Source organism: Gobio gobio (assembly GCF_949357685.1).
Source record: "Gobio gobio genome assembly, chromosome: 12".
NCBI classification, from domain to species: Eukaryota; Metazoa; Chordata; class Actinopteri; order Cypriniformes; family Gobionidae; genus Gobio; species Gobio gobio.
In genome coordinates, this window is record NC_137105.1 from 11,929,955 (window position 1) to 11,956,055 (window position 26,101).

A 26,101-nucleotide genomic window follows, 5' to 3' on the forward strand; every position below is an offset into this window, starting at 1 on the left:
AGAGCACGGGATCACTGCAGTTACACCCGCGTTTTGATTGAGTCGCGATGGGACCGGAAGTAGAGGTGCACTGCTTCACTTACCGGAAATAGGAAGTGTGATAAAGGCCTATAAGGCCTATAGTCGCATCCATGAACATGATTTCTGCCTGAGTCCTATCCTGACTCTTTTCCACCGGATGTGAGGTGAAGACCACATGTCCCAAGATTCTGAGCTCAAACGTGGCGTCATCAAACTATGCCTTTGTTTTGAACAGGCGACCTCTAGTGGACGGAAAAGTTACATAGTGTAGCTTTAACAGGTAACCAGTGTAGAGATGTTAGAATTGGTGTTATGTGATCATATTTTCTTGACCTAGTAAGAACTCTAGCAGCTGCATTTTGGACTAATTGTAGCTTGTTTATTGAGGAGGCAGGACAGCCAGCTAGTAGTGTCGTAGCTTAGCGATGTTTCTGAGGTGGAAGAAGGCTGTTTTTGTAGTATTTGAAATATGATTTTCAAAAGACAAGTTGCTGTCTAGTTATAATTTAAGAGATTCTGTGTACCAGTTTTATGTCCAATAAGTAATACCTCAGTCTTATCTGAATTTAGTAGGAGAAAATTACAGGTCATCCATTATTTTATATCTTTAACACATTCTGTCAGCTTGGATAATTAAGAGATTTCATCTGGTTGTGCTGAAATATATAACTGAGTATCATCGGCATAACAGTGGAAACTAATTCCATGTTTTCTTATAATATTACCAAGTGGCAGCATATATATTGAGAAAAGCAGAGGGCCTAACACAGAGCCTTGCGGCACTCCATAATTTACCGCGTTATCTTAGATTGTTCCCTGTTTAAATAGACAAATTGGTAACGCTCTGATAGATACGATCTAAACCACTTGAATACCTGTGTAATTTTGTAGACGATCTAAGAGTATTTTATGATCTATGGTGTAGAATGCTGCACTAAGATCAAGTAAAACTAGTATTGAGATACAGCCTTGGTCAACAGCTAAGTCATTTGTGATTTTAACGAGCGCAGTTTCTGTGCTATGATGGGCTCTGAATCCAGACTGAAAGTTTTCATAGATATCGTTTTCTTGTAAGTAAGAGCATAATTGAGCAGACACAATTTGTTCTAGTATTTTAGACAGAAATGGAAGATTTGAAATAGGTCTGTAATTTGCCAATTCATTTGGATCTAGTTGTGGTTTCTTAATGAGAGGTTTAATAACTGCCATCTTGAATGGTCCTGGGATGTCGATGTTTAACTTTAAAAAATGGATGAGGATCAGGGTAGTGAATGACCTCCTGGGTCACCAAAGACCCGAGGTATGTGTTCAAGGGTTAAGAAAAAAATATTTTACACAACAAGAATGCATAAATTGATCAACAGTAGCATTAAAGACATTTATAATGTTACAAAGGATTTATATTTTAAATAAATATTGTTATTTTGGGCTTTCTATTTATCAAAGACTCCTGAAAAAGTAACACGGTTTATACAGTATATAGCACAATACATTATACCACAAATGTTATATATTATACAACAAAACTATAGCTACTGAAGAAGAAGAAGAACAATTGTTTCTTGAGCAGCAAATCCGCATATTAGAATGATTTCTGAAGAATCATGCGACACTGAAAACTGGAGTAATTCAACTTTTCCATCAGATTAATTAAATTACTTTTTAAAATATATATATTATATTATATTATATATGTTTTATATTATAATAATATTTCACAATATTACTGTTTCTACTGCACCCCCCCCCCCCCCCAATAAATCAAATAAATGCCACCTTGGTGAGCATAAAGGACTTATTTAAAAACAAACAAATCTGACCCGAAACCTTTGAACAGTGGTGTATAATGCAAAAGGGCATTTATTTATAGCACATTTTAAATACTATAACTTCAAATTTACTTAGCAATATAAACATAAAATATTAATACAAAACTGTGAAATTATTTCAGAACATAAGCAAAGAAATAAAAGTTTCATTTAAAAATGATTTAATAAAAAGGAAAAAAATGGTATGCATAAAATGACATAAGCAGAATAAAATACTGCAGTGTAATAAACAGCAAACTTCTAAAGAATGAACGGGGCTGAAAACTAGTTCAGTGCATAAGTTAACTGGGCTAATATATTCCACAGTGTACCTCTGATAGGCCTAAATAAAATGAGTCCCTGTGCGAGACTAAGCCTTTCTTTAAAAGGTGCTTTTCTACAGAGAAAGTAGGCACTTAAGTGCTTTTGTGTGATCGAGCTGTCATCACAGCGCCGGCTGTACGTTAGAATGCCACCAGATGCTGTCAAAATGTCATTCCTTAGTCTCGGTTTCTGTGGTTGCTGGTGAAAACCTGTGATTTTCAAAAAACGATTTAAAAAAAGAGTGATATCAACAATTTAATGCCCTTGGCAATGACCTTGGTTCGAAGCACACATTTCTGATAAATATGAGTTCAAATAGCCTTCTTGGAGGATTAGATGTCTGAACCTGCTTCAATAATTGCCTGCAGTCAAACACTTTTGATCTGCTCTGTGCCCATAAGCCTCAAAGGCATAAACAAATGATGTTCCATGAGCGCTTTGTGTTGACGGTGGAGATTCTCAGCAGAAGAGTGATGAATACAGCCTGTTCAACATCATCCATTATTTATCCTGTTTTAAATAATAAACAGAATACTGTCAGTGTCTTAAAGGGATAGTTCACCCGAAAAAGAAAATCGCGTCATTATTTACTCACCCTCATGTTGTTCCCAACCTGTATGACTTTTTTCCCTTTCCATGAGAGCAATGTGCTGTTACTACATCCTGTTGAATAATACGGTATCTTTTCTGCCATCTAGTGGTGATTCTAAAAATGGTCTTTTAGTACAAACAAAGAACATCAGATCTGTGACACTTCTGTCATTTCTTCTTTGAAATGAAACTGGATGGTGATTGGTGATTAATACTGTCAAGCTCCAGAGGAACACAAATCCACATATAGTTATCATAAAAGTAGTTTATTTTCAAACTGGGAGTCACAAGGTTGTGTTAAGGGTTTATAAAAAATACAAAACAATTACTGATAAAATATTAAAGAACCCATGAGGATTATCTTATTAAACAGTCAACATTTTATGTTTACCTTCAGAGATACATAGTCAATAACTGAACATGAATGTTCTCCAGGTAATATTTTACACATTTATTGTAAGAGGATTGACTTTGGTAAGGGGACTCAAAATGTTTGAAAAGCCCTGGTTTTTATTACTTATATTCCAAGTCTTCAGAAGCCAAATGGTAGCTTCGGAACAGACTAAAATTTTCCTTTTTTGTCTCAACCCAAGCTATCAAATGCCATTGGTTCTGGCATGTCATGTGATCAGTTGACATAGAGGGATTTGAGAGCTACAGGGAAGATTATCAATGGGGGAAACCTACTTATAGTCACCTTGAAACCAAAATTCATAATTCTTTTTTGTATGGAATATTACAGTTTTATAAATGATTTATCCATGCACATCATTAAAAATGAATGTGTCCTCGTAATCTTTGATCAAAATAACTTCCCCTCCCTCTTGCATCGACATCTCTTCTCTTCACTGATGATGTGTTTACTGGCGAGAGGGCGGGACAACCTGTCACTCTCATGACATCACAGCAATAGCAAACCAAAACCATCCAATCAAATCCTGACAGTCAATGTATAAACAACCTGCACCAGACCGACGTTTTCAACTAACCCGCCCGCAACAAAAAGAAAATATTGTACCCGACCTGAATTTTTTAAAAGTAGTAAATGCTCATCGTAGCGTCATTGGGCCAGAGACGCAGCTATGTTTTGTGCAAATGTAAAGGCCTCTTTTGTGGGCCTCTCACCAAAATTGAAATAATAAGCCTCAGGCTGAGATAAAAATGCAAATTCACGCATGCACAGTAAAGGGCGTAGCTCAAACAAACCTTTCAGCCGGTGCTGTTCTGGATAATGGAAGAATATGACACGAGAAAAAAGTTCACCACTTCACCAACAAAAAACAAAAAATCTAAAGCCATTTTTGTTTTAATTCAAATGTAATTATTGGAGGTTTGCATAGTATTCTGATTTTGCTTTTGACTGATATGATTCATTTTCAGGACTACTGAATATTGTGCAAGTGAGATGAATAAATGCAAAAATTTAGTCTGGAACTACAATAAAATGATTACACACAAAGTCTCAGCACTTACTCTCGGTTTTCCTCAACATGGGCACTGGAGAGCGATCAGTCAAATAAATTTGAAAAAGTAACTCTACTAAAAGTATTTTGTTGTAAATTTTGGAAAGGGATGCGTTACTTTACTAGTTACTTGAAAAAGTAATCTGATTACTTTTGAATTTACTTAATGTGGCATTGCTAATGTTGCTCCTTGTGTTTGAATTGCTTTGGATGAACACGTCTGTCAAAACTAATACATGTACCGCATTTAATCAAGATTATTTTTGGCCTTCGCGCAGATGATGGCGAACAGGGCGGGGAAAGCTCATCCTCGGCCGACCCACCTAAAGAAACCACAGGGGAGACGAAGACAGAGGGCTAATAACTCGACACCAACATGAGTTCCTCATGAGAGACTCACACATGACCTGCCTCTACTCTTGGCCCATTGACCAAACAACTGTTACACTCTGTGCTATGCAACATCAAGACCACCTATGATTGGCATTCAGGCATGGGTCCGCAGGAAACAGCTCATTCCTATTAGAGGAATTCATCCGAAGTCATGTTTTTCAAATTGCTACGATTGGTCATCCCCCCCCCCCCCCCCCAAAGACTCTGTCATGATTTTCTTAGACCGGCTGTGTCTTATGAGAACAGATGTGACCTGCTTTCCCATTTTAAATGAACATTTTGATTCGTTTTAAGACTATCCATAATGGCATTTTCTCTGAATGTTGACATGTAGTGGCAAAAGTGTCTCTTTTTGCACAAAAAAAGTAAATACATTCCATTTGGTGATGTAAGTAAAGTTTTTTATCTTACAATATTCGTCTGTCCTTGTACAACACCGCATCTTCTGTGTTTTGTATTGTAAAGATATGCGTTAACATTCTAGCCAGAGGATAAGAATAACACGGAATATGATATTTTCTTCTTGTAAATACAGAAATGTACATTATATTTGCTAGTTTTGTTTAAAAGCCTTCCTCGGTGTGCTGTCAGTGTTGCCCCGCGTGAGCTGGAACTGGGTTGTTAGCTGTCTGATGTATCGCTGCAAACATCTGTGCTCGTGTCGTTCGGACGTCATCTTAAGTGCTTGCCTCAGATATTTCTTTACTGTTGTCAATGGCAATGGAAAAATATGATCGTGGAGACGTGTTGTTCTTCCTCTCTTTCATCCCGCTTCCGTCAGAGAATGGCATTTTAGTTGATTTTATTTGTATTTATTTTTTTACCTGCCCATAAATCTTGTGTTATTTAGTCTGTTGTAAGCATATGAAATGCCATTATGCTATGTTTAAAAATGACAATAAATCCCGTGCTTAGTTTTCATTGTTTTAATTTTTGGGACCAGCAGAGGACACCAAAGGTAACTTTTATCATGTGTAAGCTAAGCACAAAAAAATCACCCTATCCCATTAGAAAATAATAATAATAGGCCTAATAATGTCATTACGAAACAAAAAAGTTTAAAAACTAGAAATATCTCATATTTGTGCAATATGTACTTTTTTTAACCAAACTAAAAAAAAAAAAACATAATTTTATCTATAAAACTAGTATTATAGATGTAACATTTTGAGAATAAATAACAATATTAATCTAGAATATAACGCATGTGTGTTTATTTAATTTATGCAAACTTTTACCAACTCAACAGTCAATCAAATGTTTCACTTTCAACCAACAGCCAATAGGAATGCTGACTCCTCCCTCTCCTGCTAAATCATTTTCATGCAGTTGAAAAAAACTATTTAAGGTCCTTTGCAAAGGGAAAATGCAGCTAGATTTTATACTACACTACTGAGCATTAATAAAAAGTTTAGCGTTTGCTTATTGTTCAGAAAAGATTAGTTTTGAAAATGGTAGATGCTTTCTGTGGCACATGGAAACTGGTCAACAGTGAGAACTTCGATGAGTATTTGAAAGCTCTTGGTAAGTTTTATGACAATAATTATAATATAGTTTATTATATCGGTAACACTTTACAATAAGGTTGTATTAGTTAACATTAGTTAATGCATTAGTTAACATGAACAACACCTCTGTTCAGCATTAGTTCATCTTTGTTAACGTTAGTTCATAAAAATACAGCTGTTCATGTTAGTTCACAGTGCATTAACTAATGTTAACAAGATTTTAATAATGCATTAGTAAATGTTGAAATTAACAAAGATACATAAATGCTTTATAAGTGCAGTTAACTAATGTAGTTAACTAATGAACCTTATTGTAAAGTGTTACCATTATATCTGATCATTTTTATTTGTATGGTCTCATTTGTTTAGTTGTTGCAACAACTAACAATGAGCAATATATTTTTTAAGCATTTAACTTTGTTAATGTTAGTGAATAAAAACGTTCATGTTCATGTTAGTTCACAGTGCATTAATGTCAGCAGATTTTTCATCAGTAGGCTTATTTGTAGTATTTTCACTATTAATGTTTATTAATGTAGTTTACTAATGTTAACAGATGAAACCTTGTTTTAAAGTGTTACCATCATAGGGGTATTAAAACCCCTGGTTTTATTGAGCAGATTTCAATGAATGTGATTCTTTCTAAGGTGTTGGGTTTGCAATAAGACAAGTTGGAAATGTGACTAAACCGACCATAATCATCTCGAAAGAGGGGGATAAAGTGGTCCAAAAAACACAGAGTACTTTTAAGAACGCTGAGATCTCATTCACACTGGGCGAGGAGTTTGATGAGATCACCGCAGATGACCGACACTGTAAAGTAGGTTTGGGGGTAAAATATGCTTCATGGTTTAATGGGAACTGTTACAACAATGCATTCCCATTTCAGAGGAGATGTGTTCTGTCTGAAGCTTTCTGTCTGAGATGAATGAACGCTAATGTGTTATTTTTACCAGTCCACGGTGGTAATGAATGGAGACCAGCTTGTTCATGTGCAGAAGTGGGATGGAAAAGAGACCACCTTTGCCCGGGAGATCAAGGACGGGAAGATGGTGATGGTAGGGTTCTTTACAGTAGCCTATATTCAGTATATGGTCAATAAACTCAACTTTAGCTATTTACTATATACATAAATGGATTTTGCACGATATTGCAATTTTTGCTTGTTTCAATTTTGTTTCAGAAACTCACCCTTGGTGACGTGGTGGCTGTGCGCACCTATGAAAAAGCATAATTTTTATGGGAATATTATCAGGATTTGTTCTTCACTGGGCAGCGACATATATGATGTGCTTTGATGCTTTATTGAAAGCACAACTTGCACTTCGTTCCTTCAAATCTTATCTATGAAAGAATGGACTACAAATATTTTTGATCTTTTTTTTTTCAGTCAATATGAATCATTTAATAAATAACCAGTCAAAAATTATGACTTGTGTGTTCATTCATAAGATTAATGTACCTAAGATGGCTGATAAAAAATGAATTCAGTACTAATGTCAGGTTCGGGAAAGTTGTTTTGTAATTTTACAATGTTATTTTACAATTGTAATTTTACCACGTCCCCTTACCCCCCAGGGACGTGGTCACGTGGTGGCTGTCCGCACCTATGAAAAAGCATAAACTTTGGGAATATTATCAGGATTTGTTCTTCACTTGGCAGTGACAGATATGATGTGCTTTGATGCTTTACAGAAAGCACAACTTGCACTTCGTTCCTTAAAATCTATGAAAGAATGGACTACAAATATGTTTGATCTTTTTTTTTTCAGTCAATATGAATCATTTAATAAATAACCAGTCAAAAATGATGACTTGTGTGTTCATTCATCAGATTAATGTACCTAAAATGGCTGACAAAAGTGAATGCAGTAATGTCAATTTTTTTTTAAATTTTTTTAAATATTACAATTGTAGGCTTAATTGTAATTTTACCACGTCCCCTCACCCCTCAACGTGGTCACGTGGTGGCTTTGCGCACCTATGAAAAAGCATACGTTTTGGGAATATTATCAGGATTTGTACTTCTTCACTGGACAGCGACAGATATGACGTGCTTTCATGCTTTACTGAAAGCACAACTTGCACTTCGTTCAATCAGATATATGAAAGAATGGACAAATATTTTAGATTTTTTTCAGTTCGGTCAGTATAAATCATTTAATAAATAAATAACCAGTCAAAAATGATGACTCGTGTGTTCATTCATCAGATTAATGTAGCCTAGCTATATAAAGATGGCTGACAAAAGTGTATTAAGCCGTCAGGTTTGAGAAAGTTGTTTTGTATTTGTACAATGTAATTGTAATTTTAACACGTTCCCTCACCTTCGGGGATGTGGCCACGTGGTAGCCTTGCGCTCCTATGAAAAAGGATAAGTTTTAGGAATTTGTTCTTCTTCACAAGGGTGTGATGTAGCTACTTTGATGCTTTACTGAAAGCACAACTTGCACTTTGTTCCTTAAAATCTGAGAAAGAATGGACCACAAATACTTTTGATCGTTTTTAAAAATGCCATTCAGTCAGTATGTATCATTTAATAAATAACCTAAAGTCAAAAATTATGACTTCATTCATGTGTTCATTCATGATATTAATGTTGGCTATGGCTGACAAAAAGTGAATTCAGTACTGTCAGGAAAATTGTTTTGTCATTTTACATTGTATAGTTTCTGTTGACCAAAAACATTTGCTGTGTTTATAAACGTTTACCTTTATGCAAATATATAGGCCTAGGTAAGGTGATGTCCAATCGGTGATGACCAATCAGTGCGCGTGACTGCAGAAGGTTGCGCAAACAACAGCGTCACGTGAGAGCTGCTGTTTTTCCTGTTTTGGTTTACACAAGAAGGGTTTAATAATAGGCGGAACAGGCACGCGCAGGAATGATGGCTTTACTCTTTCTATTATGCGTGTTTGGTAATGTTTTTTACCAGCAGGTTTCTGCTGCGCCGGTTAATAATGTCTTCAAACACCTGCAGAGCGCATGTAAGTCTTTCAGAGCCTGATCAGCTGTTAAATGGGCTTCATGTCTCCTCCTGAAGTTGGCGTTATGCATTAGTTTGCATTAGTTTGCTCTGTTGCGCGCACACTTTACATATGTTTGGCATTTGCCGGTGTTTTGTTGGCGGTTTTAACGGACATGCCTTGTAATTTCTAAAGTAGAATCAGAGATTCTTGTACATTTAGCTGTTGTTTTTGTCCATGTTTGCAGTGTGTTCTGTTTGAGACTTTGATACTCTTAACACCTTGCATGTATTATGTACACGAGTCACGACAATGGTGTTGCATCTTGTAATATTGTTGGTACAGCCGTCTTTTTAAAATGACTGTTTTAGTCAGGTTAGTTTATTTCAAAGTACAGTAATTCAATTGACAGTTGAGGAAATGCATCTAAAAAAATATATTACTTAAATTTCATAAAAAGAGCTTATAGCCGAGCACTAAATGTACTGTGCTGAAATTAGATTTTCTGTGGTTAAGAGAACTTAAAATGTTTATGTCATATTTAACTTGGATATTGAAATAGGCTGGTATGTAATGTTTTTTCCCCCACAATATTATGAGCAGTTGTGTTGTTACATTTTTTGAAAGTGTGAATAATTTTAACTAGGAGAGATACAAAACGCATGTTATTCCTGAATAAGATATTTTACTTACAAAATGTTTACATATAGTTAATGGTGTGAACCTACACTGGTCTCACGGTTCGGTTCGGTTCGATTATGTTTATCATGCCATTGATTCGGTTCAATTTGATGTCACGATGCACTGCATCCTCACATACAATTTTGTCAGTCAGTTATATGAACTGAACCTTTCATTTTACCTGCTCAAAGGAAACCCGCTTCTTGAATGTATCAAACATCAAACAAAACTCAAGTCTTGGGCACAGAAGACAACAGGAGCGTTTAGAACAAATACACAAAAGTAAAAACTAAAAGCCACTTCAGGAGGTGATCTGGGCCGCATTCCAGATGAAACCGAATAGGTCTAAATGCATCTGGTTGTTGAAACCACATATGCAAATTTTACTCCTCCCAACAATGCTAAAGAATAAACGTGTGCGTGTTATGTGCTATATGACACGCTATAGACATGACAGCGATATGACTATGATAGGAGCTACATTATCTCTTCATCAAGCCAACGCACAAACTACCGCAAATTAAACCGAGAGTAAGTCGCAGAGGTGCTCAACACGATCATCTTCATTAAAAGTAAAGAAACTGAATGATCTTACAAGTGCTGTTGCCGCACTCTCTCCTAGTGCGGTCTTTGATTTTGAAATAGCTGATGATCAATAAAATGCAGCTTATGTCTGTTGTTTTCGGTGACGTGAACTCCATTAAATCTACATATAGGCCTAGTGTGGCAAATGAAAATCGGATTTATATCCGTTCTGCGGAGATACATTTATGTGCCCAAGTGTAAATTAAATTGTTTTTCTCCAGGTCGTGCTTACCAGGCTGTTCATAAAAGCCGAAATGTGCCCTGATGTCGGCTTTTGAAGTAGTTGGAGCATTTTAATTAGGCCTACTCGCACTCAAGTCTCGCCTCCCTCTGCCATTGTATGCTACCACGACAAATGACGTCAGAAAATAATCAGTACATTATAACCGGTTATGGTCTATTACTGAACCGATACCGAATCGTCCTCGTCTGCATCGTGATGCATCGTAGAAACGATTAATTTAATATGTCCAAATTTTTCTTAATTTGTTTAAATGTAATTTTTAGCATAACATTTAGTACTGCCCTTCAGAAGCAACAGATACTTGCATGTTTCCCGGAAGACAAATTAAGTGCAATTTACCTTGATTTTCAAATTCAATAAGTTTTCACCCCCACGATGCATCGTAGAAATTATTAATTTCAACACCCCTGTATATAGTACATACGACAAAAAAAAATTGAATTTATTAAAATAACCCCGCTCAAAAGTTTATGAAACATTGATTCTGAATACTTTGTGTCGTTTCCTGGATGATCCATGGCTGTTTTTTTTGTTTTGTGATGGTTGTTCATGAGTCCCTTGTTCGTCCTGAGCAGTTAAAGCCCAATGTTCTTAAAATGTTTCAGTTTGTGCATGTTTGAACGCTTTCCAGCAGTGACTATATGATTTTGAGATCCATCTTTTCACACTGAGGACGATTGAGGGACTCAAACACAACTATTAAAACAGGTTAAAACATTCACTGATGCTCCAGAAGGAAACGCGATGCATTAGGAGCCGGGGGTTAAAAACTTTTGAACAGGATGATGTCCAAATTTTTTTTCTTTTGTTTAAATATAATTTTTTTTTCATTTAGTACTGCCCTTCAGAAGCAACAGAAGATGCTTACATGTTTCCTGGCAGACAAATTAAGTGCAATTTACCTTGTTTTTCAAATTCAATAAGTTTTCACCCCCCGGCTCTTAATGCATTGTGTTTGAGTCCCTCAATTGTCCTCAGTGAGAAAAGATGGATCTCAAAATCATAATAAAACAAACAAAAACAAAAAACAGCTGTGCATCATCCAGGGAACGACACAGTATTGAGAATCAATGGTTCATAAACTTTTGAAGGGGGTCATTTTCATTAATTCAGCTTTTTTTGTTTTGTCTTGTGGACTATATGTAAAACATTTTTTTGCAAAATATCTTATTCAGGACAGCACTAAATAAAAAAATAACACATTTTGTATGATCCCAATATATACATATACAGTGAAGAAAAAATAAGCTTTTGAACACCCTGCTATTTTGCAAGTTGTCCCACTTAGAAATCATGGAGGGGTCTGAAATTGTCATCGTAGGTGCATGTCCACTGTGAGAGACATAATCTAAAAAAGAAAATCCAGAAATCACAATGTATGATTTTTTAACTATTAAGTTGTATGATACAGCTGCAAATAAGTATTTAAACACCTGTCTATCAGCTAGAATTCTGACCCTCAAAGACCTGTTAGTCTGCCTTTAAAATGTCCACCTCCACTCCATTTATTATCCTAAATTAAATGCACCTGTTTGAGGTCGTTAGCTGCATAAAGACACCTGTCCACCCCATACAATCAGTAAGAATCCAACTACTAACATGGCCAAGACCAAAGAGCTTTCCAAAGACACTAGAGACAAAATTGTAGACCTCCACAAGGCTGGAAAGGGCTACAGGGAAATTGCCAAGCAGCTTGGTGAAAAAAGTTCCACTGTTGGAGCAATCATTAGAAAATGGAAGAAGCTAAACATGACTGTCAATCTCCCTCGGACTGGGGCTCCATGCAAGATCTCACCTCGTGGGGTCTCAATGATCCTAAGAAAGGTGAGAAATCAGCCCAGAACTACACGGGAGGAGCTGCTGGTCAATGACCTGAAAAGAGCTGGGACCACCGTTTCCGAGGTTACTGTTGGTAATACACTAAGACGTCATGGTTTGAAATCATGCATGGCACGGAAGGTTCCCCTGCTTAAACCAGCACATGTCCAGGCCCGTCTTAAGTTTGCCAATGACCATTTGGATGATCCAGAGGAGTCATGGGAGAAAGTCATGTGGTCAGATGAGACCAAAATAGAACTTTTTGGTCATAATTCCACTAAACGTGTTTGGAGGAAGAAGAATGATGAGTACCATCCCAAGAACACCATCCCTACTGTGAAGCATGGGGGTCGTAGCATCATGCTTTGGGGGTGTTTTTCTGCACATGGGACAGGGCGACTGCACTGTATTAAGGAGAGGATGACTGGGGCCATGTATTGTGAGATTTTGGGGAACAACCTCCTTCCCTCAGTTAGAGCATTGTAGATGGGTCGAGGTTGGGTCTTCCAACATGACAATGACCCGAAGCACACAGCCAGGATAACCAAGGAGTGGCTCTGTAAGAAGCATATCAAGGTTCTGCCGTGGCCTAGCCAGTCTCCAGACCTAAACCCAATAGAGAATCTTTGGAGGGAGCTCAAACTCCATGTTTCTCAGCGACAGGCCAGAAACCTGACTGATCTAGAGAAGATCTGTGTGGAGGAGTGGGTCAAAATCCCTCCTGCAGTGTGTGCAAACCTGGTGAAAAACTACAGGAAATGTTTGACCTCTGTAATTGCAAACAAAGGCTACTGTCCCAAATATTAACATTAATTTTCTCAGGTGTTCAAATACTTATTTGCAGCTGTATCATACAAATAAATAGTTAAAAAATCATACATTGTGATTTTTCTTTTTTTTAGATTATGTCTCTCACAGTGGACATGTACCTATGATGACAATTTCAGACCCCTCCATGATTTCTAAGTGGGAGAACTTGCAAAATAGCAGGGTGTTCAAATACTTATTTTCCTCACTGTATATATACACACACACACACACACAAATAACATAATTATCATTTGTAAAGATTATTAAAATAGTGTATTAATACATTATATGATTTAACTATTTATCGAGTTGATTGTACTTTTTTTTTAATTCATGTCATTATTTTCAATATTTTGTGGTCTTGTTGAGGTCTAGTTGTCTTTAAACAAAAATAATATATTGTAATGCTGGAAAACAGTAATTTTTCTTAACAAAACAAAAATGGTAAAAAATTTAATTAATGGGTAAAAGTTCAACAGTATCTTTCTACTGGGTCAAAAAAAACAACAAAGAAACCAGATTAATTTTGAAATATTTGCATAAGGAAGTTGATATAAGGATTCATTAAGAAGAATTTATTTATTTCAGTGCTCTTTGAAAGCATGACAAGCTTCTGAATGAGACAAAATATTTGACATGCATGTGAGTATTTAAAGGGAGTTATTTTGCATATTTTCCAATGGCTTTTAACTTAAGCATTTTAAATTCCAGCTAAATTCTGGCATATCTCAGACCTGCACTTGGATCCAACCTACCATGTCACAGAAGACCACACCAAAGTGTGTTTTTCCTCCAAGGGTGTTCCTGCATTGGACCCAGGGGTGTTTGGAGATTTCCTGTGCGATTCTCCATACCAGCTCATTCTCTCAGCGTTCAGTTACATGAAACAAGTGGACCTGCAGCCCAAGTTCATTATATGGACAGGGTATAAAGCAATCTAATTTTTTTTATCTTGCAGCTGTTCTGTGTAACCGCATATTGGGCATCATTTTTCTACTTGAAAGTGGGAGATTGAATTTGGGAGCAAATGAACAAATAATGGTTTTAGTCTTCAATACTTCTCATTAACTTTTATTTAAATGTTGTGTCCCTCACTGCAGAGACAGCCCTCCACACGTCCCTAAAGAAGAGCTTTCCACTGATGTAGTGATCAATGTTATTGCCAATATGACTCAAACCATACGTCAGTTCTTCCCAAAGCTGCCAGTCTACCCTGCCCTGGGCAACCACGACTACTGGCCACAGGTATTTCAAATCCAAGGGTAACTAGAGCTCTAGGAGTTATAGCCAAGGCAACAGTTCTGGGGTCAAATAAAGGACAGACATTTAGGTTGTTTGAATGGAATATTTGCACACTGCTTGCAGAAAAGCATACACTGAAAATGATACACTGTGTGGCCAAAGAATATATGTTTAGCAACAGTTCTTCTAACCCTAATTGATGGAGTGTATAGCTTTACATTTTCTTAAACAACCATGTAGGAAGACACATCATGGCTATATTCCAGGATGACAGTGTAAAGATTCATCAGACTCAAACTGTGAAAGAATGGCTGGGAGCGAGCATGAAGAATCATTTTCACACATGAATTGGCACCTCTGAGTCCAGAGCTTAAAGGGTTAGTTCACCCAAAAATGAAAATTCTGTCATTTAATTACTTACCCTCATGTCGTTCGACACCCGTAATACCTCCGTTCATCTTCGGAACACAAATGAAGATATTTTAGTTGAAATCTGATGGCTCTGAAAGGCCTCCATTGGCACAATGCACGGTTCACTCTCAAGACCCTTAAAAGGTACTAAAGACGCAAAAAAAACCTAAATAGCGACTTATATAGTGATGACGATTTCAAAACACGGCATCATGAAGCTTCGAAGCGTTATGAATCAGTGAGTCGAATCAGCGGTTTGGATCGCCAAATTTCAGCAGTTTGGCGGTTTGACACGCGATCCGAATCATGATTCGACTCACTGATTCATAATGCTTCGAAGCTTCATGAGGCCGTGTTTTGAAATCGTCATCACTATATAAGTCGTTATTTAGGGTTTTTTTGCGCACAAAAACTATTCTCGCCGATTCATAAAGTTATTTTAGAACCACTGTAGTGAGATGGACTTTGTAACGACGTCTTTAGTACCTTTTAAGGGTCTTGAGAGTGTAAAGTGCATTGTGCCAATGGAGGCCTTTCTGAGCGATCGGATTTCAACTAAAATATCTTCATTTGTGTTCCGAAGATGAACGGAGGTCTTACGGGTGTCGAACGACATGAGGTTAAGTAATTAATGACAGAATTTTCATTTTTGGGTGAACTAACCCTTTAAATTCATTGAAAGTCTTTGGGATGTGCTGGAGGAGACTTTACAGAGTGCTGGACTCTTGCATTGTCAAAACAAGCTCTTGAGCTAAATTGATGCGCCTCTTGATGGAAATAAATGTTGTGATGTTCTATTCCGATTAGGGTTGGAAGAACTGTTGCCAAACATATAACATATGTTAGAAACATAATAATCACTGCAATAAGGATACAACCATATACTCTTAAAGGTCCCATGGCATGGCATTTTTCTATTATTTTATAATGTTTCCTGAGGTGTACTTATATTGTTAGTATGATTTTTACATCATAAAATGTCATAATTTAGAAATAAAAGGCATTTTTTCTATACTGCTGTTTGCCCTGTGGCTGAATGCCCTGCTTCAAGAGGCGTGTCTGCTGTGAGACTTCAGTAAAAACGCCCACTGTTGTGATTGGCTGACATCTTTGCATTTTAAATGAGCGGAGGGGGCGTGGTTTAACGAGGCACGAGCAGGCACGAGTCTGCCAGAGAGACGGATGGACCTGTGTTCACTTCACATCAGTTCTCTCAGCATGTCTCAGTTCAGGGTGAACTGTTACAGCTTATACTTCAGGTTATTAGTCTATTTCTAGTCGGAGGGACTGTCACTCATGTCAGAAAGTTAGTAACTTTAGTAAATTATGGATCAGCGCTGACTCGAGACGCGAACCGTTTAGAATGATTCAGTCCGATTTGGTGAACTGGTTCGGTTCACTAAAAAGAACCGATTCAAAAGAATGATTCGTTCGCGAACCGGACATCACGGAGACGGAGCGATTGCTAACAACGTTATTTATAGTAACTTACTGAGTTATGATAGTGCTTTCTGTCAGCGCGAGTTTATTATGTTTGTATCTGAGAGTTCTGAATAAACACGAGTCCCAGTCACACCGAGTCCTCTTCATCATTATTCTACCAACTTTGTAACACATGCAATGTACCATTACAGCGAGATGAACGAGTTAGTAAGTGTTGAGTATAGCATTATTTCTAGATATGTTCCAATCATATGAATAGCGTCAGTGACGCGCATTGAGTAACGTTACACAGCGCAAACAAAGACACAACAGCAGTAATCGAATGTAATCCAGTTTATTGTGGGGAAAGCTGGCTAGCCTAGCCCAGATACCCTCACGCTTACCCCCCTTCTGCTTAATCTCACCCGCGTTTGGTGCCTCCGCTGTGGGCCAGATGCAGTACTGGGGGTCGGGGATGTTGAAGGCCGAGCTTCGGCGTGTGTGAGGTTTATCTCTACAGATGTGACTCTGCTGGTGTTGAGCAGAAAAGACTGTATGCACATTTTAGAACAGATAGACGCGACGAGGACGTACAAAAACACTGACTCACAAGATAGAAAACACGAAAACACCGTTCTGTCGGGAGAGAGAGAAGCCGCAGCGTGTGCACGAATATTAAATAATAAGCTACACATAAGAAATCACTGATCACAGATCAGAAGGAACTGAAAAAAGACTTCTGTTTTCATTTGTACATCCAAACACTGAGAAACTGCCAGTGTTCACTCGTTCACAAGTAATGATATCTCGAGTGTTTGCTTGGGCGTGCCAGATTCTCTGGGCGGAGGAAAGGGAGGAAACCGCTCCTGCTTGGACGTCAAACCAGGAGACTTCAGGATTGGCTCGTCTGGCCTGTCATTTTCTCAAAGGCAGAGAAAGACAGCCAGAACTCGGTTTTACACCGATCAACATTTCTATCCACTTGGGGTCAATATTCAGGCTAGGGGAACTCATATTAATGTTGAAAAACCTCATAAAATGAAAATTTCATGCCATGGGACCTTTAAGCATTTGCCTATTTAAATCCAAGCTGTGAAAGTTTGTGTTTACATAATATTTGTGTGTGTGCTGTGTATAATTGCTATGTATATATAAATACACACACATGCATGTATATATTTACAAAAAAAAATATTTTTATAAATTATATTTATAAGATAAATTACATACAGTATATACATGCAAATATTTCTTAATTATATACATGCATGTGTGTGTGTATTTATATATACATAATAATTATACACAGTACACACACACATTAGATTATGTAAACTTTACATGTATTATGTTAACTTTATTTTATTTTGGATCACGATTAATTAATCACGATTATTTTTTCCCCAGCACTTATATATATGCTATGTAAAAAAAAAACATAGCATTTTTTTTTTACATAGCATATATATTATATTATATTATATTATATATTATATTATATTATATTATATTATATTATATTATATTATATTATATTATATTATAATATAATATAATATAATATAATATAATATAATATAATATAATATAATATAATATAATATAATATAATATATATATATATATATATATATATATGCATTCAAACAATTATGCAAAAATAAAAAAAAAATAAAACATTGCCACATCACTTTATTGGGGCGTTGAGTGGCATTCAGTTTAGCATTTTTAATAACATTTTATATAAAAACATCTTCTCTTTGGCCAATTTGATCTAAAACCTAAATCAAGAAAAGATGTTAAATTCAGTTCTGATATTACCTCTGGTTCCTTTATGAAAATGGAAATGGTGATTGCATTGCATTATGGGATGCAGTATATGAAACAGCGTACTCTGCTGTGTACGGCTCAGTTTTGCACAGTATGCTTTCTGCGTACTGCTGAAATATTAAGACTATACTCTTAGGAAAAAAGGTTCAAGGGTGTTCTATATAGAATCCTAAGGTTCTTGACTTTTAAAGAACACTTTATGCCAAAACTATTCTTAGAAATGCCTTAAATGATTGCATAATACTTTCATGTTTAACATGTTTTTTTTCTAGTGATAAAGTATGTTTATTAGCTGTTTAATTCATAAAATGTAATTAATTAAAAATTATTTCAATACAACTAATTCCTTAAAATGAGCCATTTGGGTTTTATATAGGAAGCACCTGACTGAACATTTTAAGGTTATGCTGTTTTTTTTCCCTTTGATTTATCTTAGGATCAGTTGCCAACGTCTGCAAATGCAATTTATGATGCTGTAGCCAAACTCTGGTCTCCGTGGTTGAACCCAGCAGCTGTAGCTACTTTGCAAAAAGGTAATGGCTGATAAGGAAGACATGTATGAGAACATTTACATTACTACATTATTTGGACATAATGGATGCTGATTGGTTGATACAAAGTTGAAGCCCTGCTAAAATACATGGATGTAAATGATAGTATGATGCAAAGCCCTGTTCAGCTAGCCAATGTAACATATGTCTGGGACTGTTTCTTCATGGACAATGTATATGGTGCTATGTGGAAATGCTATATACACTATATTGCCAAAAGTATTGGGACACCCCTCCAAATCTTTGAATTCAGGTGTTTCAATCAACTCCATGGCCGAATGGGTCGCTCTCAGGAGTCCATTCGTGAAATTTCCTAACTATTAAATATTCCACGGTCATCTGTTAGTGTATTATAACAAAGTGGAAGCAATCGTGAACAACAGCAACTCAGCCATTAAGTGGTAGGCCACTTAAAATCACAGAGCGCGGTGTGCAGAAGTCACCAACTTTATGCAGAGTCAATAGCCACAGACCTCCAAACTTCGTGTGGCCTTCAGATTATCTCAAGAACAGTGCATAGAGAGCTTCATGGAATGGGATTCCATGGCCGAGCAGCTGCATCCAAGCCTTACATCACCAAGTGCAATGCAAAGCGTGGGATGCAGTGGTGTAAAGCACGCCACCACTGGACTCAAGAGCAGAGGAGACGTGTTCTCTGGAGTGACGAATCATGCTTCTCTGTCTGGCAATCAGATGAACGAGTTGGGGTTTGGCGGTTGCCAGGAAAACGGTACTTGCCTGACTGCATTGTGCCAAGTGTAAAGTTTGTGGAGGGGGGATTATGGTGTGGGGTTGTTTTTCAGGGGTTGGGCGTGGCCCCTTAGTTCCAGTGAAAGGAACTCTTAATGCTTCAGCATACCAAGACATTTTGGACAATTTCTTGCTTCGAACTTTGTGGGAACAGTTTGGGGATGGCCCCTTCCTATTCCAACATGACTGCGCACCAGTGCACAAAGCAAGGTCCATAAAGACATGGATGAGCGAGTTTGGTGTGGAGGAACTGGCCTGCACAGACCTGACCTCAACCGGATAGAACACCTTTGGGATGAATTAGAGTCTTCTCGTCCACCATCACCTGACCTCACAAATGCGCTTTTAGAAAAATGGTTAAAAAAAATCCCATAAACACACTCCTAAACCTCGTGGAAAGCCTTCCCAGAAGAGTTGAAGCTGTTAAGGCTGCAAAGGCTGGGCCAACTCCATATTAAACCCTACGGATTAAGAATGGGATATATATTATTAAAGTTCATGTGCGTGTAAAGGCAGACGTCCCAAAACTTTTGGCAATATATTGTATTTTATATAAATGTATAACCATTGAATTTTTCTGACTGTTACTGTGATGCATTATGCCTAACAGTGTCGTTTAGCTGTGACAATATAGTGAGGTAATACTACAAATGTCACTTGTTTGCATGAAGGTGGCTTTTACTCTCTTGTGATCAAACCCGGACTCCGTCTGGTGAGTCTCAACACGAACCTGTACTACAGTCCTAATGAAGTGACTATAAATATGTCTGACCCAGCTGGGCAGTTCCAATGGCTGCAGGAAACGCTTGAGCTCTCAAGACAAAACACGGAGAAGGTGAGTGTATATATCTGTCTGATTTTACAAGAATTTTAATTTTAGAAAGATCCCTCTGCACTGATAATAAGAGGCCATTTTGTTATCAGGCTGTAAATTAAGAGTTGCATAGTGGTATGTCCATGTAAGTGTCATCAGCAGTGTGTGAGTGACTGCTGACCTTAATTTCACTGTCATCTGTTCCTTTGAGGTCTATGTAATTGCTCACGTCCCCATCGGTTACCTACCCTATGCTATAAATACAACAGCCACCCGAGAAAACCACAATGAACAACTGGTCAAAATATTTCGCAACTACAGTGACGTCGTTGAGGGTCAATTCTACGGTCACACTCATCGAGACAGCATAATGGTTCTGCTGGATCACAAAGGTAACACAACTCACCTCAGTACATAAATATTTTTAATAGAAAATTCTATTAAATTCAATTTTTTGGTTTGTTTTAACTTAATTACTGTTGTGCAAATAAAAATTTTGTGAATGAATGCATTGTGGTATGCTGTATTTGAAACTGCGTGCTCTGCTGTGTATGGTTACGGATCATTGACCATACTGATTTATGTACCATTAATGTATTTGTTCAAGGGAATCCTGTGAACTCTATATTTGTCACACCTGCTGTTACGCCTATCAAAAGTCTATTGGAGCCATTTTCAAACAATCCTGGCCTCCGTGCGTATCTGTACCACCCTGAGAATTATGGTTTACTGGTAAGTCTCCACCTACTAGCAAGTTCAAGCACTGATTTATTTACTTTTCTCATAATTATTAGCACATACTTATAATCATTAGTATTGAAGTAGAGTTTATAAAGGCCTGTTCACTCCAAGAACAATGACTATAAAGATAACTATAGCGACAACTATATTGGTGTCCACACCAGCGGATGATAACTTTCTGTTTATTCTACCGGTGCGCAGTTTTTTCAGTTGAGAAGCTTTGCTTGCTATGATCAGGAATATCTGCGGAATTATTACTAGTATCTCCTTTTACAGATAGTTTGTTTGTGTATTGTTTCTATATAAACATGTCGATACAATGTAAAGTATTTCCTCTGGATCTTGTTTTAATTGATTTTGTTCCATTATTATGCTTGTTGTTGTCATCTGTTGACGGTGTACAAGCAGAATTGCGGTTGGTTAGTGTTTGTTGTATTTGTCCCGCCCCTCCTCCGCTGTGATTGGACGGCTGGGTAAAAAGTGACAGTGATGAGCACTGCGGTTTACCCAAAGTTGAACATTCAACTTTCAGTTTTGACCTTATTTCTTGCAATTCTAAGTTTATAACTAGTAATTCTGACTTTTTTTTTCTTTCAGAATTGAGATATAAACTCACAATTGCCGGTTATAAAGTCCGAATTGTGAGACAAATTTGCAATTATGAGAAACAAAAAATCAGATTTGTGAGATAAAAAGTCGCAATTACCTTTTTATATTTTATTCCGTGGCTGAAACAAGCTTCCATATATTAGTGCCTTGTGATAAAATATATTTTAATTCTGATACTAAAGCAGTAATTAATTAAAAAACAGTAATTTTTCTCTTGCAATTGCAAGTTTAAATCTAACAATTCAGATGTTTTTTTTCCAGAATTGCAAGTTTATACATCGCAATGCTGACCTTATTTCTCGTAATCCTGACTTTATAGCTAGCAATTCCGACTTTTTACTCAGAATTGAGATATACACTCACCGAAAGGATTATTAGGAACACCTGTTCAATTTCTCATTAATGCAATTATCTAATCAACCAATAACATGGCAGTTGCTTCAATGCATTTAGGGGTGTGGTCCTGGTCAAGACAATCTCCTGAACTCCAAACTGAATGTCAGAATGGGAAAGAAAGGTGATTTTAAGCAATTTTGAGCGTGGCATGGTTGTTGGTGCCAGACGGGCCGGTCTGAGTATTTCACAATCTGCTCAGTTACTGGGATTTTCACGCACAACCATTTCTAGGGTTTACAAAGAATGGTGTGAAAAGGGGAAAACATCCAGTATGCAGCAGTCATGTGGGCGAAAATGCCTTGTTGATGCTAGAGGTCAGAGGAGAATGGGCCGACTGATTCAAGCTGATAGAAGAGCAACTTTGACTGAAATAACCACTCGTTACAACCGAGGTATGCAGCAAAGCATTTGTGAAGCCACAACACGCACAACCTTGAGGCGGATGGGCTACAACAGCAGAAGACCCCACCGGGTACCACTCATCTCCACTACAAATAGGAAAAAGAGGCTACAATTTGCACGAGCTCACCAAAATTGGACAGTTGAAGACTGGAAAAATGTTGCCTGGTCTGATGAGTCTCGATTTCTGTTGAGACATTCAGATGGTAGAGTCAGAATTTGGCGTAAACAGAATGAGAACATGGATCCATCATGCCTTGTTACCACTGTGCAGGAATGCTGGTGGTGGTGTAATGGTGTGGGGGATGTTTTCTTGGCACACTTTAGGCCCCTTAGTGCCAATTGGGCATCGTTTAAATGCCACGGCCTACCTGAGCATTGTTTCTGACCCACGTCCTCTGATGGCTACTTCCAGCAGGATAATGCACCATGTCACAAAGCTCGAATCATTTTAAATTGGTTTCTTGAACATGACAATGAGTTCACTGTACTAAAATGGCCCCCACAGTCACCAGATCTCAACCCAATAGAGCATCTTTGGGATGTGGTTGAACGGGAGCTTCGTGCCCTGGATGTGCATCCCACAAATCTCCATCAACTGCAAGATGCTATCCTATCAATATGAGCCAACATTTCTAAAGAATGCTTTCAGCACCTTGTTGAATCAATGCCACATAGAATTAAGGCAGTTTTGAAGGCGAAAGGGGGTCAAACACAGTATTAGTATGGTGTTCCTAATAATCCTTTAGGTGAGTGTAGGGCCCTATTTTAACGATCCGAGTGCATGGTCTGAAGCGCACGGCGTAGGTGTACTTGGAGCATGTCCGCATCGACTTTTGGTAGTTTAACGACGGAAAAAAATGGTCTAAAAGGGTTGTATCTAGTCTCTTAATGAGTCATCATGGGCAGGCAAACACGTAATCTGCGCGCGCAGATTTCCGCAGATTGTAGTGCCCGTCATTTGAGAAACACATGCACGATTGTGAGGGGTAGTAGGCTGCGCTTATTGTTGTTATTATTGTTTTTCCGTCACTTTAAATTACTTATTTATAGCTATATATTTATAGCCCTTCGGTAGGTATTTATTTATTTTGCTCTATTGTTGAATGATATGAAATTGTTTATTTAATGATTTGTGTACAATACAATTGATAAAGTAATATTTTCTCCATCTTTTAGTGGCTGTACTATAAGAGAGATCTAACTTTGTTTAAAAAAAACAAGTTGCTCTATTTGTATTTGTATTGTAAACCTTAAATAAAAGTTAAGAAGTGAATATTTTATCTGTAATGTTTTCAGTTCCAATATTCTTAGATTTTTTTTTAAAAACACCTTTAAAACCATTTCGCATAATTCCGCAGATTTTTAAAAAAAATTCAGTGCAGAAATCCCCCAAAAATTCCACAGATTCCATGTGGCCCTGGTCATGGGTGTGTTTTAGGCGTAATGTGCAAGAAACCAATCAGAGCCTTATCTCCCATTCCCTTTAAAACCCAGTTGCACTCGTACCATGACGGATTCACTATTTACATGGAGCAATTTGCGAGCGGAAAGAATTGAATGCTTCTCCAGAGAGGAATCCTTTTATTTTTTATATTTAAAAATGTTTGTGCTGCTGTGTGTCCATGTGTGTGTAATAAGCAGAGTATGCGTGTTGTGCATCTGCCTATAGGCGCATATTACTAGCGCGCCCTTTAAATAACACAAAAAATACTGCGCCATTGACTTTAGACCAGGTTTTTGTTGGTCAATGGTGCAGTTGTTTTCAGTTGCCTCAAAAAAGCAACGCGCCAACAATGCACCTGAACACACCTTGTTTTCAGACCAGCACGCCCATGGGCGAACCGATGGGCGCGAGTGCATTTGCTATTTAAACAACGTGGTGCTGGACGTGAAAATGAAACTAGCAAAAAACACTTGTCGCGCCTGCCGTCGCATTGCGCTGGGTGTATGATAGGGCCCATAAACTCACAATTGTGAGGAACGTCAGATGTGTGAGAAAAAGTTGCAATTACTATATTTTATTCTGAGGTGGGAAGAAGCTTACTTAGTACCTTGCCTTGTGTTAAAATGTGAATTTTAGTTCGGGTATTTTGAGTTGTTTGAAGCCAAATGTTTAGCTTAATTCTAATAAATGGGAAAATGTTTTGTGTGTGAGGTCATTCCTGCACTACCAATGTGTCTCTTCCTAGAGCAGTTCCTGTTTCTGAATGATTAATGGTAGTGTCAGTTTTAATTACATGGTGTGTTTTAATCAAGGTGTCAGCTCAAAGCATGGCTCTTCCATGGCATCTCTTGTAATAATCACTCTCTCTCTCTTTTTTTTTTCCTCCAAAGGATATTTGGCAGTTCTATTTAAATCTCACAGAAGCAAACCTGGAACAGAGGTCAGAGTGGAAGCTGGAATACATTATGACTGAGGCTTTTGATATCAAAGACCTTCAGCCCCACAACTTGCATGAACTTGCTCTTAGGTTCGAGCAGCCACAGAGCAAAGCCTTTGAGAAGTATTTCAACCATTTTATGGTGAGCTACAACTTAAACATCACATGCGAGGGTATCTGCAAAACGTTGCAGGTGTGTGCTGTGCACTTTTTGGATCAAGAGACCTACTCGCAGTGTATTGCGAGTGCCGGGAGACAGAAAGATTGAGTTGATGTTACAGTTCTGGAGTAGATACTTTATTTTACTCGCTTCAAACTCTCTAAAAAATGGTTTGAATTGTTTTTGATGAAAATATATCAGGGAACTTTTTAATTTAAATAATAATAATTAAAGCGTCAACCTCAGGAAAACATGTTTCACTTCACCCCAAAACCAAAAGGGCGGGAAAAAGCGATTACAAATTTGTTATTTTTTCAGCCTTTTTTGCCTAAAATCATCTTAATATGTGTTTAATTGCACATTGCTGCTGTTGATCTGACACTACCAGCCATTTTGGCATGTCTTGTCTTCTTTGCGCTTGGCCCCGGTAATGGCTGCTTGCAGCTATATTTATTATTATTTTTAGTATTATTGGTGAATGCCATTATTCTTAATGGTGTTTTTGCTGTAATATATTAAAAATATGTAATTCAATAATTAATAATTTAAACCAAAAAGGCTGCACAACAATTACTATGGTGATTAAATACTTAATTTTAAGCAATATATAGTGTATCAATTTTTATACATTTTGGAGTGAAACATTACATCGTTTTTGAGATTTACTTGTGAAAACTGATACAGATTCTAAGGCACTTTAAAACTTTTTTTTTTAAAGATTTCTTTTAAAATAATTGTAATGCATTTTTTACTTTATTGAATCATAGTAACTAAATAATTAATTTAGAATGAAATAATTTTTATAAAATATTTTCCTTTTTTTTATTATTTTTTTTTATATATGCTGCTAAAAATTAAAGAGAAAAATATTTTTATTTGATTGGACCACTCTTCTATGTAGCTGAATGTAACCACAGTCTTCCTTGCACAATAAATAAAATATAACGGCTTTTGAAAGCTATTTATTGTTTTTGTCCTTCTTTTGTTCTAATCCTGAAAGCATCAACAACTTATAACTTGTTATAACTTGTCAATCTTTACTACACCACACTAGTTGTAGCGTGGTCACCTGTTTAAGCATGTGTAAAGTCCAGTCCAAGCCTCCATCCCTTTACCCCACTCAGAGGCCCCATTCACACTCAGACCCCTCGCAGAGCTACTGTCTGCTCACTGCCTCCA

The 26,101-nt window shown here is 37.2% G+C and overlaps 3 protein-coding genes across 4 annotated transcripts in view; all 3 read left to right on the forward strand.

Moving 5' to 3' along the window:
- Positions 1-5,514, forward strand: part of pkib (protein kinase (cAMP-dependent, catalytic) inhibitor beta) — a 57,916-nt gene extending 52,402 nt beyond the window's left edge. For both annotated transcript variants that reach the window (XM_079830307.1, XM_079830308.1), the window contains exon 3: positions 4,486-5,514. In XM_079830307.1, the coding sequence (XP_079686433.1) occupies positions 4,486-4,568 (83 nt within the window). In that variant the 3' untranslated portion in view covers positions 4,569-5,514. The remainder of the gene's footprint in view (positions 1-4,485) is intronic.
- Positions 5,515-5,970: 456 nt separating this feature from the next.
- Positions 5,971-8,289, forward strand: fabp7b (fatty acid binding protein 7, brain, b). The gene is made up of 4 exons (XM_079830550.1): positions 5,971-6,124; positions 6,756-6,928; positions 7,065-7,166; positions 7,292-8,289. The coding sequence occupies exons 1-4, from the start codon at positions 6,052-6,054 to the stop codon at positions 7,340-7,342; spliced, it is 399 nt and encodes a 132-aa protein (XP_079686676.1). The 5' UTR covers positions 5,971-6,051; the 3' UTR covers positions 7,343-8,289.
- A 594-nt stretch (positions 8,290-8,883) lies between these two features.
- smpdl3a (sphingomyelin phosphodiesterase acid like 3A) lies at positions 8,884-25,882 on the forward strand. The gene is made up of 8 exons (XM_079830895.1): positions 8,884-9,096; positions 13,925-14,138; positions 14,314-14,458; positions 18,555-18,651; positions 20,091-20,254; positions 20,445-20,625; positions 20,841-20,965; positions 24,716-25,882. The coding sequence occupies exons 1-8, from the start codon at positions 8,994-8,996 to the stop codon at positions 25,028-25,030; spliced, it is 1,344 nt and encodes a 447-aa protein (XP_079687021.1). The 5' UTR covers positions 8,884-8,993; the 3' UTR covers positions 25,031-25,882.
- Positions 25,883-26,101: the final 219 nt, after the last annotated feature.